This window comes from Mustela erminea, chromosome 12 (assembly GCF_009829155.1).
Source record: "Mustela erminea isolate mMusErm1 chromosome 12, mMusErm1.Pri, whole genome shotgun sequence".
Taxonomy (NCBI): domain Eukaryota; kingdom Metazoa; phylum Chordata; class Mammalia; order Carnivora; family Mustelidae; genus Mustela; species Mustela erminea.
Window position 1 is genome coordinate 33,007,097 of NC_045625.1, and position 13,769 is coordinate 33,020,865.

Genomic DNA, 13,769 nt, shown 5'->3' on the forward strand with positions numbered 1-13,769 from the left:
GTCTTTGGGAGCCTGGTAATGCTTTAGTCCTGGACTCGCACAGGGGCACGTGCCCACCATGATTTATTAAGCTGCCCACTGAAGTTTTGTGCACTTTTCCATATGTGTGTGATATTTTACAATAAGGATCTCATTCAGGGATATATCGCTGTTTATACTTTTGTTATATCCAATCTTTTTTTTTTCCCATGCATGTATTTATACGACCATCTGGCAAACATTGTCAGGTAGGAAAACAAAAAGTTCCCTATCCAGAGCCCCTAAAGAAGAAAGCATTTTAACATCAAAAGCAATGTGGTGTCACGGAAAGAGTTTGGTCTCTGGAGTCACAGAGACCTGAATTCGAATTCTACTTCCCAAAGTGCTAAGTGACTGGTGCTGAGAAAGTCTTAGCCTGTCTGGCTGCTTCTCTTCTGCAGACTGAGTCAGATAATACCCACATCCTGCAGGGTGGTCGGGCAGGTCAGAGATGTGTGTAAGGTGTATCACACAGAACCCAACCCACCAGAGACCCTTAACACAGGCGACATGTACGATATTGTAGACAGCATCATCTTAGAAAGTCAGAGCTGGAAGAGCTTCCCTGATAATAAATGACTGAACCCCAGAAGCTACAGAGAAATGGTAACCCCATAAGGTGAAAGTCAAACTAGTATTTGCCCAGAGAATAAATGTGACGATAATGAGACTGACTCAGAAGCCCACTGAGTGGGGTGGGGGAAGTGTTTGAAGAAAACAGGGATAGTTAGCCTGGTGGGGAAGACTCTAGTGGTTTATAATATCTGTGCCCCAGATGAGTCCCACGTGCAGCAGAGAAGAGAATTAAGCCCAATAAACATGACTTGCAGGAAGCTGATTTCAACTGGATATGGGGAGGGATATTCTCACTAAGAACCGGAGGGGTGATCTGGGAAAGGAGTGAGCTCCCATCACTAGGGGTATACAAGCAGAAGCTGGCAGAGCACTTAAAGGGCATGATGAAGAAGGAAGATGAGCATGGTGGCGGGTAGGGACCAATGTCCTTTGGGGTGCCTTGAAGCTGGGCCCTGGATCTGTGCCGTCCAGCAGCAGCTAGCCATCCCTCAGTACAAGGGCAAGGGTAGAACCATGAGCATCCTGCAGGGAAGGACACAAAGAGACCTTTGTGCATCTAACCTGGTTATCGATTTTCAGTTCCACTAGAGAAGTGTTGTATGGAAGAGCTTCCACCAGGCGCAGGATCCCGGCTCCGGAAATGAAGTTGGATTCCACGTTCAGCGTCTTCAATGCCTTATTGACCTTGAGCATCTCTGCAAGGGCCTTGAAGCACAGGAGAAAAACAAGGGTATCTGTGAGTCACCATGAGCAAGGCTGGAGACCCTCTAGGGTAGAACCTAAAGTACCGAGAGGGCCTTGCTGGGAGTAAGAGTTCCTTGTACACTCATGCTGCTCGAGCCAGGGACCAGGCAAGACAATCTCTACAACCCCCTTCACAAAGCACAACTCCCATGTCTCTCCTCCCCTCCAGTGTGTCATGGCTCCCAAACCTCTCACTGGAGAGTTCTACATTCCTTAGCCTGCATCATCCTCGAACATCTGATTCTCCTCCCTTGTCTGGCCTCAAGTCTCATTGCTCTCTTATGGCGGGGCTGATCTTAGCTGCCTGTGCATGCCTGGTCCTCTCCCACTGCTTTGCCTTTGCTCATCCTGTCCCTGCTGCCTGGGATGCCCTTTCCTTTCCACTTTGTTCAAACCCTGCCCGTCCTTCAAGGTCATTCTCAATTCCTCTCTAGGAGCCTTTATACAGATGGCTCCAGCTAACTGAGGCCTGACCTCTTGCACTTTGTAGAATTTATCCATAACCTCCCTCATGGAACTTGTATTCCTCTGTTCAGAGTTGTTTTTATACTGGTGTTGTCTCTGCCATCAGACTCTCTACTCTTGGTGGGATGAAAATGCATCTTATTCATCCCAGGGTGCCCATGTGCTCAGCACACAGCAGGTTCTCGGTCATAGTTCACTGAGTGACTATGTATCCTCCACTTGTCACTTCTATTTCCCTGTTGAGGTTCCATGGAGTCATTGTTCTCTTCATCTGAGCAGCAGAGAGCACAGAAGGACGCCCGGGAAACCACCCCACTGGGCAAGTGACCAGGGCAAATGGGAGGAGAGGAGCTCAGGTGGCCCCCAGCACGTTTCAGAGGAATTCAGCCAATGGGGTGTAGATGACAATCAGAGCCTCTGAAGGAAATGAGGTAATTAGCAGTTGGTGGAAACGATGTGTCATGGAGGAAAGGGGACACCAGCAGCTGGTGGCCCAGGATGTGCCATCAGTGGGCCCTGGTTGTCTGAAATGACTCTCTGAGCCAGGAACGTCCTTCCCACGATCCCTGCTTGCTGAAACCCTATACAAGCTCAACTCCCAGAAAGCCTTCCTTCTTGAAATCATCCTTCCCTCCTCCCCCTGCTTCCATGTGCCCCCAGGATGGCATGCCGGCTTTCTCTCAGACCCTGAGGATGTTGGACACCCCTGAGGAGAGCGCCACAGGCTGTGTTCTTTCCACAGCATCTCTCTTGCTCCCCAGAGAAGACCTGTCCAGGTCTGATAATCAAAATATTTAATAACTGATAGGCAAGTGCCCCAGACCAATGCAAGTGGACCAGCTGGTGGCTGAGCAGGTCCCGGAGACCCTGTCATGCCAGGTGTCAGCTCTTTCCTGGATCATGGTAGAGGAATGGGGGTACAGGGAGAGGAGCTGGTTCAGGGAGTGGGGGCGCTCACAGAACTTTCCACTTTTCTGTAGAATATAAGAAACAAATGAACAAAGGGAAAAAAGAGACACACAGGAAAATAAACTCTTAAATACAGAGAACTGGTGGTTGCCAGAGGGGAGGTGGGTGGGAGGATGGGTGCAATGGATAAGGGGGAATCAAAAGTACACTTATCCTGAAGAGCACTGGGAGATGAAGAGAAAGGTTGAATCGTTATATTGAACACCTGAAACTATTATAGCATTAATTTTAATTCAATTAAAAATTAATTTTTTAAAAGAATATTGATTGCTACTCAATAGACTTCAAAGCCAGAAAAGTTGTTAGGGATAAAGAAGGGCATTACAGAAAGGCAAAGGGGTCAGTTCTCCAAGAAGACATAACAATCCTTAATGTAGAGATGCCCAACAACAGAGGGTCAAGCTGTAAGGGGCAAGAGCTGATAGAACTGCAAGGAGAAAGATGAATCACTGCTAGAGTTGGAGATTTAATAGCCCTCAATCAGGGATGGAAAGATCCAGAATGCTGAAAATCAGTAAGGATGTAATTGAACTCGGGGTGCCTGGGTGGCTCAGTGGGTTAAGTCTTTGCCTTTGGCTCAGGTCATGATCCCAGGGTCCTGGGATCGAGTCCTGCATCGGGCTCTCTGCTCAGCAGGGAGCCTGCTTCCTCCTCTCTCTCTGCCTCTCTGCCTACTTGTGATCTCTGTCTTTCAAATAAGTAAATAAAATCTTAAAAAAAAAAAAAGGATATAATTGAACTCAACAATGCCATCAATCAACTGGATAGAAGTGACACTTAAATGCTACTTTATCCTACAACAGCAGAATACACGTTCTTCTCAAGTTCACACGAACAGTCACAAGATCGATCACATTCTGGGCCATGGAACGACCTTAACAAATTTAAAAGAAACAAAATCATACAATATCGGCTCTCAGAGCTCTGTGGCCTTGAGCTAGAAATCAGTAACAGAAAGATAACTTTGAAAATCTACAAATATTGCTTGGTGATTAAACAACACATTTCTAAATAACATGTAGAGCAAAAAAGAAACCTTAAGAGAAATAAATGAAAACATACCTTATTAAAATTTGTGGGATGCAGTGGAAATAGAACTTAGAGGGAAATGTCCAGTATTGAATGCATAGATTTAAAAAAATCTAAATTCAATAATCCAAGTTTCCATTTTAGAAAACTTTGAGAAGAGCAAAATAATCCAAAGTAAGCAGAAGAAAATAAATAAGAATTAGAATAGAAATCAATGAAGCAGAAAACAGGTGAATAGAGAAAAATCAGTGAAGTGAAAGGTTGATTCTTTGAAAAGATCAATAAAACTCATAAGCCTTAAGCCAGGCTAAGAAAAGAGAGAGAGAGAGACAAATTACTAATATCAGAAATGAAAGAGGCCGATTACTACAGATCCCATGGGAATTGAGAAAATAATAAAGGAAAATTGTGAACAACTCTTATGTCCACAGATTTGATAACTTCGATGAAATGGACTAATTCCTTGAAAGATACAATTTGTCAAAGCTCACATAAGAAGAAATAGATAATCTGAGTAGGCCTATACCTATTAAAGAAATAGAATCAATAATTAATAACCTTCCAAAACAGAAATCACCAGACCCACACAGTGAATTCTACCAAATATTTAAGGAAGAAATGATACTAGTTCTCTACAATCTCTTTCGGAGAATGGAAGCAGAGGGAATACTTTCTAACTCATTCTATGAGGCCACTGTTATCCTAATACCAAAACAAAGACATTACAGGAAAACTACAGACCAATATCTCTCATGAGCATAGATGCAAAAATCCTCAAAAATATAGCAACTGGAATTTAACAATGTATAAAAAGGTTATACACTGTGACCAGTGAGATTTATCCCAGGTATGCAAGGCTTGCTCAACATTTGAAAATCAATTAATGTAACCCATCACAACAACAGGATAAAAAAGAAAAGTCACATGATTGTAACAATAGATACAGAAAAAGCATTTGACAAAATCCAACACCCATTCATAATAAAAACTCTCGGTAGATTAGAAATAGATGGGAACTTCCTCACCTTGGTAAAGAATACCGACAAGAAACCTATAGTTAACATCATGCTTAATGATAAGATTCGAAATGTTATTACTAAGATTAGGTACAAGGCAAGGATGAACCCACTCACCACTCCTTTTGAACATCAGAATAGAAGTTCTAGCTAATGCAATAGGCAGGAAAAGGAAATCAAATGTATAAATCAAATATATATATATATATGGAAGAAATAAAGCTGTTTGCAGCTGATATGATTGTCTTTGTAGAAAATCTGAAAGAACTGACCAAAAAAAAAAAAAAACCCTCCTGGAACTAATCAATGATTATAGCAAGACAGTACAATATAAGACTGACATATAAAAATTAACCACTTTCCTATATTCTAGGAAGGAACAAGTGAAATAGGAAGGTAAAAACATCACACCATTTACATTAGTACCCTCAAAAGTGAAATACTTAGGTCTAGAGCTAACGAAATATGTAGAAGATCTATATGAGAAAAGCTATAAAACTCTGATGTATAAAAATCAAAGAACTAAATAAATAGATATTCCAGGGTGCCTGTGTGGCTCAGTTGGTTAAGCAACTGCCTTTGGCTCAGGTCATGATCCCAGGGTCCTGGGACCAAGACCCACATCCGGCTCCCTGCTCAGTGGAAAGCCTGCTTCTCCCTCTCCCTCTTCCTGCTGCTCTGTCTATGTGTGCTCTCTGTCAAATAAATAAATAAATTCTTTTAAAAAAATAGATATTCCATGTTCATGGATAAGAAGACTCAATACTGTCAAGATATCAGTTCTTCCCTCCTTGATCTATAAGTTCAATGCAACCCCAGTCAAAATTCCTACAGGTTATTTTGTGGATATTAACAAACTGCTACTAAATGATTAACTGCCATCCTTGGTAAGCTAATTCTTGCACTTTTAACCTGCTATTAGTGTTGTAATAATCATACTATACTGTCAGGCTTTAGTTGTCTGCATGGCCAAATGGACCGTTATATTCATGAAAGTGAGAGCTATAGGGGCACTTCGGTGGCTCAGTTGGTTAAGCATCTACCTTTGGCTCAAGTCATTATCTCAGGGTCCAGGGATCGACCCCCATGTTGGGTTCCCTGCCCAGTGGAGAGCCTGCTTTTCCCTCTCCCTCTGACTGCTGCTTGCTCTCCCTGCTTGTGCACTCTCTTTCTCTCAGGTAAATAATAAATTAAAAAGTAAAAAAAAAAAAAAAAAAAAGAAAGAGGGAGCTATGACTGTCGGTCACCATTATATTCTCAGAGCCTAATTCGGTGCTGGACACAGACAGACTCTCAATAAATATGTTTGAATATTTAACAGAAAAGAAAAAAAAGAATTGTTGGCTACTTTATAATAAATACCATTTAATTTGATCAGCAATATCTTTATGACTTGGGAAAAAAGAAACAAATAAAATTGGTCTTCAGGACCCACTGAGTAAGACCATGATTTTGGATATAGAGGGACTGAAGCCCAGGGAGGGGTGGGTACTTCTCCAACGCGGTGTGCTAAGTGGGGACAGATCTGCTTTAGAACCAACATGACTTGCATCTAAATCTTAGCTCCACTTCTCACATGCTGTGCAACTTTGGACAAAGAGTAATGCCTGAACTCCCTGCACCCCAGGTTCTTTGTCTGCAAAGTGGGGGGACCTACATCCCTGAGATCGGGGTGACTGTGGATGTTAACTAGCATAATGCACAGATGTTGCCTGGATAATGGCGCTTGTGTTCACATCGTCTCCTGGCTCCTGGCCGTTGCCTTTCATCATACCACACAGGGTTCTTCCTCAGTGGGGTTCAGCTAGTCCTGGGGCCACAAGCATCCATCCTGCTGTTTCTAGCCCCCCAGTTTCAATGCAGCGGAACTGAAATGTACATACATGTGCCACGGGGTCATTGCTCCGTGTTCCCACGATGCTGAACTTCTTCACATATGTGTTCTCTTTCAGGGCTTCGGCATAGGCCTTGAGAGTGGGAATGGGGATATTCTGCAGAGAGAGAGGCAGGCAGTGAGGAGCAGCCCCGACCAGGGTCAGGCTGGGAAGACAGATGGGGCAGTGACCCTCTCACACATGCAGCCTGATTCCTCATCAGATTGCTGAATAGGCAAAGAGTTCCTGCTTTGCCCCAAAAGGCTGAGATCTGGAGAGAACTTTCAGGTAAACAGATTGACAGAAAACCATCCCTGACAATTTCAGGGAGGACCCTGTGCAGGTGGAAACCAGAGAAGGAAAAACCAAGGCAAAGTATGCAAAGGAGTGCTGTGCTGGGGGCTCAGGACTGGGGTGTGGAGTGGGCAGGGCCTCGGCCTCTGCCTGGACAACTGGCAATGTTTCTGACTCTCTGTAACATTGGGCAAAGTCTCCTCTCTCTCTAGGCCTGTTTTTGGAAAATGAGGTGGGGTCTGGACACTGCCCTAGATGACCCCTAGGAGACATCTGTCCTGCCAGGTCTCAGCTGTACCGCACAGCAGAGGCTCCTGGGGAACTTTTGTAAACTGCTGATGCATGCGTCTGGACCAGACCAATAAATTCAGAATCCCGGGGGGGGGGGGCTTTGGCATAGATTTCTTAATCTTCTCAGGGGAAAACCACTGATCTGGTCCAAATTTCTCACGTGCGGAAGGGAAACTGAGGCCTGGAGAGGGACGAGCCTGTGGGCCCATGGTGAAGGTGCACAGCCACGGCCGGGTTCCACACCCCTGCACCACTCTGAGCCAGGGTTCACTGCCAGGGTACAGAGTTCTGAGCTGTGCCAGGGCCTCCCACTGGGCACACGGCAGACAATGGAGGCACCCGGGAGAAAACCTGGCTGTGTTTGCAGGATCTCTCATTTCAGAGTGTCATGTTAGCTCCCCGTGGGAGCAGAGCCTGGAGAGGCCAGGTGGAGGAGAACACTGCGGGCGCAGGTTTCTAATCAGATTAGGCTGTGGGGCTGGCAGCCACTTAAAAGAAAATGGAGAAGAAAGGAAAGAGGAGCTGGGGAGCAGGGGCAGGGGCCCACTTCTTATCTTACCCCCACACCCTCCCAGAACTAATCCTGCTGGGCTCCGGGCTAAGCAGGTGGGCAGGCAGCTGGTTCTGCTCCTGAATTCCTCCTGCAGCCCGTCCAGGGTCAGATGCTTGTCCATCGGACCCTCCTCTGCCCTTGATGGTCACACAGGCGACATCTGGTCAGGCTGGACACAGGGGCCGACAGCTCCTTGCCAGGGCTGCAGAATGAGGCTGACCACATGGATGATGGCGTGCGGATGGTTCAGGGCCGGCCCCTCCCAGGGCTGTGGGACCCCATTCACCCACTGGGTGCAGGCTTTTCCTAGCCTTGGGATCCCCGGCAGTCAGGTATCTGACTTATGATTTTAGCTCAGAGAAGTTCTCAGTGTTTTGAATAACAAGACAGGTTTCCAGAATCGAAGGTGTGTTGGCCCATGGTGAACACCAGGGCCTGAAGAAACCAGGGCCATAGGATGTGTTTGCTTACACCGCCCAGGCCTTTGAGAGGTTTTGCCCCCTTCCTGATCCGGAAGCGCCCAGAACCCAAACAGGTCCCTGTTCTCTCCGTATAGCCAAGCCTGGGCCCGCACATGGGCTCCTCCTACCTGCCCCAGGTGAAGTGAAATCAAAAGGACTTTACCCGGATGTTGTTGAGGTTAACCTCCTCAAGTTTGGGGTCATTGTTCTTTATCCGCTCCAGGGTTTCCTCGACGTCTGTTGAATTTGGCTCTTCATCAGGTACAGGTTTGTATTGTGTGGGTTTGATCACGCCTAGAGGGACGGACAGAAGGGAGGTGGCTCACAGGAACACAGGGAGCCTCTCCCTCCACAGGATTCTCTGGAAGGAAGCAGCAGCAGAGTTCAACCCTAGGAAAAGGCCGCACATTCTGGGGTGCCAGCAGAGGCGGGGAGAAGCGCTGACCGCGCCCTGCTTGGACTCCGCCTTTGAGGCCTACATGCCGGGGGTGAATGACTGAAACCCTCTGACCCTCTGTGTCCTCCTCTGTAAGGTGTCAGACAGACGCTTTACCTCAGTGGACTCTTGTGAGGATAAAATGAAGCCTGAACGTGAGAGAAACGTATAAGCTTTCCAGAGAGAGGGTCAGTATTCTTCTGGTACCCTCACTGATTTGGGGGGTCAAAAGGCCAGCTAGGGGCGATGCAGGGGAGCAGGAAGAACAATACAGTATGGTCCCAGGAAAGGACAAGGGGAGTCGAGGAACAAAAGAGGCTCTAGGAGACAGACACGTGTGGATGTGTAGAAATTCATGATCATGACGGAGTCCCAGGCCAGCGGTGGAGGGACGGATTTTGTAAACAACAGTGTTGTTGTCCCCGTGGGAGAGGCATGAAAAGTGACCGTTTGATCTCCTCTCACACCGCACCCAGACACAGACCCAGGCGGAGTAAGAAGTGGGATACGAGAGGCGAACCTCGAACACTCTCAGGAGACACTGCAGGAGGACATTTTTGCCACATGAGGACGGAGAAGTCCTGCACAAGCAAGACACAGATCCCAGAGAAGGTGAAGGAAAAGGTGGATAGATTTGGCTACGTCAAAATTTTAAAATGTCTGCAATGAGCCAAAGAGCATGCGTGGGCAGAGGAAGCAAGAAGCTGCGGACGCCTTCACTTCCGGGGCGTCCTTGCTCGGGGAGGGGGCAGGGGGGCCGAGCTGGGGATGAGGGCGGTGTACTCACTGTTGAGTCCCTCCTTGTTCACGATGGAGCTGCTGCCCAGGGCCTGGTAGTACTGCTGGTTGCTCATCAGCGTGTGCATGCCCAGGATAGCTGCAGGGACACAGGAATGCCATGGCTCGCCTCTCTCCCACAGAAGAGCCTCCGGACCATGGACGTCCCACACCCCAGGCATTTTTGCGCATGGAAATGGCAAGAAACACTTGCATCGTTTTAAATTTTACTTGATTTTTGCTCTCGTCTCTATTTATGTGACGTTCAGATCTCTACACCCAGCGGAGACTTTTCCAGCCTCGGCCTCAGATTCCCCGGTGTCTCCCAGTGTCCCATGGGTACCTCCAGCCCAACTTGGCCAAATTAGAACTCGTCCTTCCCAGCAACTGCCCCTTCCTTGGGATCACCTTCTGTCTTGACATCCTGCCTGTCCCCTCAGGGTGGACCCTCGGTGGCACGGCATGTCCTAAGTCCCCACCCTCCTAACACTGTCTCTCGTCTGTCCCACCTCCCATTCTGTCTCCTCTGTGCTGGCTGGGGCCCTGCCATTCTGCAGCTGTGTTATCACAGCCGTGTAATCACTGCTGTCCTGGCCCCGGTCTCTTCCTACCTTCCCCCCACCAGCATTCATTACAGAGCAGCCAGAAAGATCCTTCTGGAAGTGCAGATCTGACCACATTACTCCTGTGCTCAGTCGGGCTTTCATCCATTCGTTTGTTCAACATGTATCGAGTGCCCACATCATATGCCTGGCTCTGGGTGGGGTGGCACTGGAGGGGGAAGAAGAACAGGGTTGGTGCTGGGAGGGACTGGGGCTGTGTGTGCAGCAAGGAACAGCAAAGTCTGTTGGGGGAGGAGATGCTAGGCAGGTACCTGCACAACTGAAAACCTAAGCACAGAGTATACGTGTTGTAGAGGAAAAGTTCAGTTGCTCTGGGAGAACTGAATGGAGGGACTTGGGATAGGAGGGATGAGTAGTGTCGGCCAAGTCAAGAGAAGGGAGGGGGGCATTCTGGACGGCAGAGGGAATGGTGGGTGGGAAAGCCCTCAAGCTCAGGGAGTGGAAGCCTAGGGCAGGAAGGGGAAACAGAAGGTGGACGGAGCTGAGCTGGATGAATGGTGGACCTCCCCCACCCCCCCACTCACTGCACGCTTGCTGGGAGCCAGAGAATATGGTAAATGTCAGTGATTCTCAGTTCAGCTGCACATTGGAATCCCTCGGGCATCTTTTCAAACACCTGAAGCCCAGACCTACCCCAGACCCATTAGACCACCATCTCTAGGGGTGGGGTCAAGCCTCTGCCTTTTTCAAGGCTCCCTAAGTAGACTCAGGGGGTAGCCAAGCTGGGAAACTGCCTGATACCACCCCCACCCCGAAGCCTCACAATATCACTCTGGAGTAGATTTCATTCAAACAGGCACATTTCGATCCCGCAGGATCTTCTAGGTTGCAGTAAGGGGTTTGTGTGTCTTTCCCTAGGAGCAGCTGAGAAGCCACTGGAGACCTCGGCAGGGACCGAGATGTCCTGACTCGGGTTCTGGGAGCGTCACTCTGGCTGTGTGTGCAGAACGGACTACAGAGGGAGGGAAGGATGTGGCGACCGTGAGGCTTTGCAGCCACCCAGGTCAGAGGATGGTAGGTGGCCCCCGGAGCGTGGTTTCACCAGCCCTCCATGGGCCAGCTGCTTCAACGGACTGTCTCTCACCCACACCCTTTCTGCTCCGGTGACACAAATGGTCACGGCTCAGTACATTCTCCCGCTTCTGTCAACACCGTCCCCTCTACTGGTGGTGAGTCTCCCTCCATCTGCCATGTGTGCTGCTAAAATGCCCCCAGTAGTGTTACTAGATTTAGCAAATGAACATACGTGATACTCAGTTAAATTGGAATTTCAGATAAGCAACGAATAATATTTTAGTATAAGTATGTCCCATTCCATATTTGGGATCTACTTATATTAAAAAATTATTCATTGTTGATCTGAAATTCAGATCCAACTGAGCATCCTGTATTTGTGTATTTGACCCAACAACTCTACCTTCCCATCCTTTAGGACTTGGGGTAATACTTCTTCCCTCATGGAGGCTTCTGGAATCCTCTCTCTCCCTCTCGAGTTCTCCCACGGCACCTGCCGTCCATCCCGGCATGGACCACACAGCGTTAGAGGTAGCTGGATGCATGTGTGCTTCCTCTACTGGACTTTGGGCTTCCAGAGGTCGGGGAAGAATAGTCTCTCTTCCTTCTCCTCCAGAGTATAGTGTTTGGTAAATATTTGCTAATCCATTTTAATTCCCCTGGGCATTTCATTAGACATGATTTCTAGTGAGAGAGACTACATGAGAGTCCTTGGTGAGGAGTCAGGAGACCCGAGTTAATCCCGACTCTACCTCTGATTCTGTGTGACCTGGGGCGGGTCCCCAGCCCTCTCTGGACTTCAGCTTACTCTGTGTGAGGAAGAGCAAGATAAGCCCTTTGGTTCTCTACCCCAGCTGCACATACAAATCACCCGCAGCTTCAAGACAATATTGGTGCTCCTCTTGGACCAGCCGATCTGAATCTGTGCAGATATATTTTTAATTCCCTTGCATGATTTTTGATGCTCAGTGGGGGCTGAGAACCACAGGATGAGCCGATCTCGAAGCCCTTCTGTTTCTCACATTCTAAGAATCTTCTCTGCTAAAATTAGACTCTCCTGTTCATCACGGAGAACTTATAGGGAGAGGCATCTGCATTTTTTAGAGCTCTCTAGGCTTTAATTTAGGCTGCTTCTACGTGGGCAGTGGGGGCCAAGGCCTGAGTCAGCAGCCGGGGAGGTGGTGAGGTGGCTCACCAGGAGCCACCTTTTGGAGCTGGCTCTTTCCCATCCCCAAATGGGCTGGTGGCGGGTGGTGGCTTATGGTGGTTCTGGGCAGCAACTGGGACCCCAGTTGGAAAAAAAATTCGGAAAGGTTGCTAAGAATCAGAGCAAAGATGTGACATCATATGGCCGGCTGAGAGGTATAGAGAGGTAGGGGATGGAAAATGCCCTTTGGGCTTCGTGCCAGCTTCCTATAATGGTCCAGAAAGGGGGGCAGGAAGGGTACAAGGAAGTGGCTGGGGACAGAGGGAAGAGACCTGGGCTCCAGGCTGGGCTTTGGCACCAATTTGGCACCAAAATGTCCAGGACATTTCTACTTTTTTGGGCCTCAGTCTTGTCACCTAAAAAAAGGAGTATGTTTGAATGCCAATCTCTTACCCTCACATAGAACTAGTAGTCACGCAACGTCTTATCTTTTTTATAAAAAATGACGTTCAGTTAGCCAGTCTACAGTACATCGCTAGTTTCTGATGTAGTGTTCAACGATTCCTTAGTTACGTATAACATCTCATCTTTTTATCCCATTTGATTTTTACAACAAGCCCCCAGCCAGGTCCTCTGGTTTTCCAGCAGGCTCAAGAGGGAAATGGCTTGTCAGAGCCTGCTCAGCGAGGGCCCTCCTGGCTTCTGAGACCTCCCACCCGCTCCTCCACAAACTAGGCCATTAGCAGTTCCAAAGTTGTAAACTGTCCCCTCCATGCCAGAATTCCAAGGACAGATAACACGCCTATTCTGGGAGGCACCAGACATGTCAATAGCATTTCTCAGAAGAAATGAAACTATTTGCAGTTCAGAGGAAGTTAGGGTTTGAGGAAGGAAGGAAGGGAGAGGGAGGGAAGAAGGAAAGGGAGAGAGGGAAAGTCCCCAGGAAGGGAGGGAGAGAGGAGAGGGGAAGTACTTGGGGCGGGGCTGGGGGGGCTGCACCATGCAAAATCTCCATTGCTGAGCAGAAAGCAGAGCTTGGTGGCTCTAATCCTTGCCCCAGGCACCTAATCACGGCTCTCCCCTTGCTTGGTTTTGCACACTCATGTGGCCACAAGTGAATGATGGAGGAAAATAGCCCATCAACATTGCCTGCCGCTTCATTCCTTGTAGATATTGGCACGGCTGAATTTAGCACTGGGAAACATAACTTTTTTTTTTTTTTTTTTTTTTTAAGACGAGATCTTCCTCAAAACTGAAAAAGGACTATTTTTGAACTCTGAAAAAGAACATCGAGTTCTCTTTCCTCTTCTGCCTTGGCAGGGTTCACTCGGTTTGTAATTCCACTTAGGATGCAGAGAGATCACAGCACACATCCCGGGCCCCTCCAGCTGCCAACTGCTTGGCCGGCCCTGGGCAGACAGCAGGAAGGCGTTTTCCTGCATCACAGAAACAGGTGGGCCAAGCCAGCTTTGGCCCAGGACT

At 48.0% G+C, this 13,769-nt stretch overlaps 1 protein-coding gene across 1 annotated transcript in view; it reads right to left on the reverse strand.

The window, feature by feature from the left end:
- Positions 1-13,769, reverse strand: part of TMOD1 (tropomodulin 1) — an 84,535-nt gene that overhangs the window by 19,123 nt on the left and 51,643 nt on the right. The window contains exons 5-8 of the mRNA XM_032306625.1: positions 9,514-9,603; positions 8,454-8,584; positions 6,701-6,808; positions 1,156-1,299 (exon numbers count right to left, since the gene is read on the reverse strand). Coding sequence (XP_032162516.1) covers positions 1,156-1,299; positions 6,701-6,808; positions 8,454-8,584; positions 9,514-9,603 — 473 coding nt within the window. The remainder of the gene's footprint in view (positions 1-1,155; positions 1,300-6,700; positions 6,809-8,453; positions 8,585-9,513; positions 9,604-13,769) is intronic.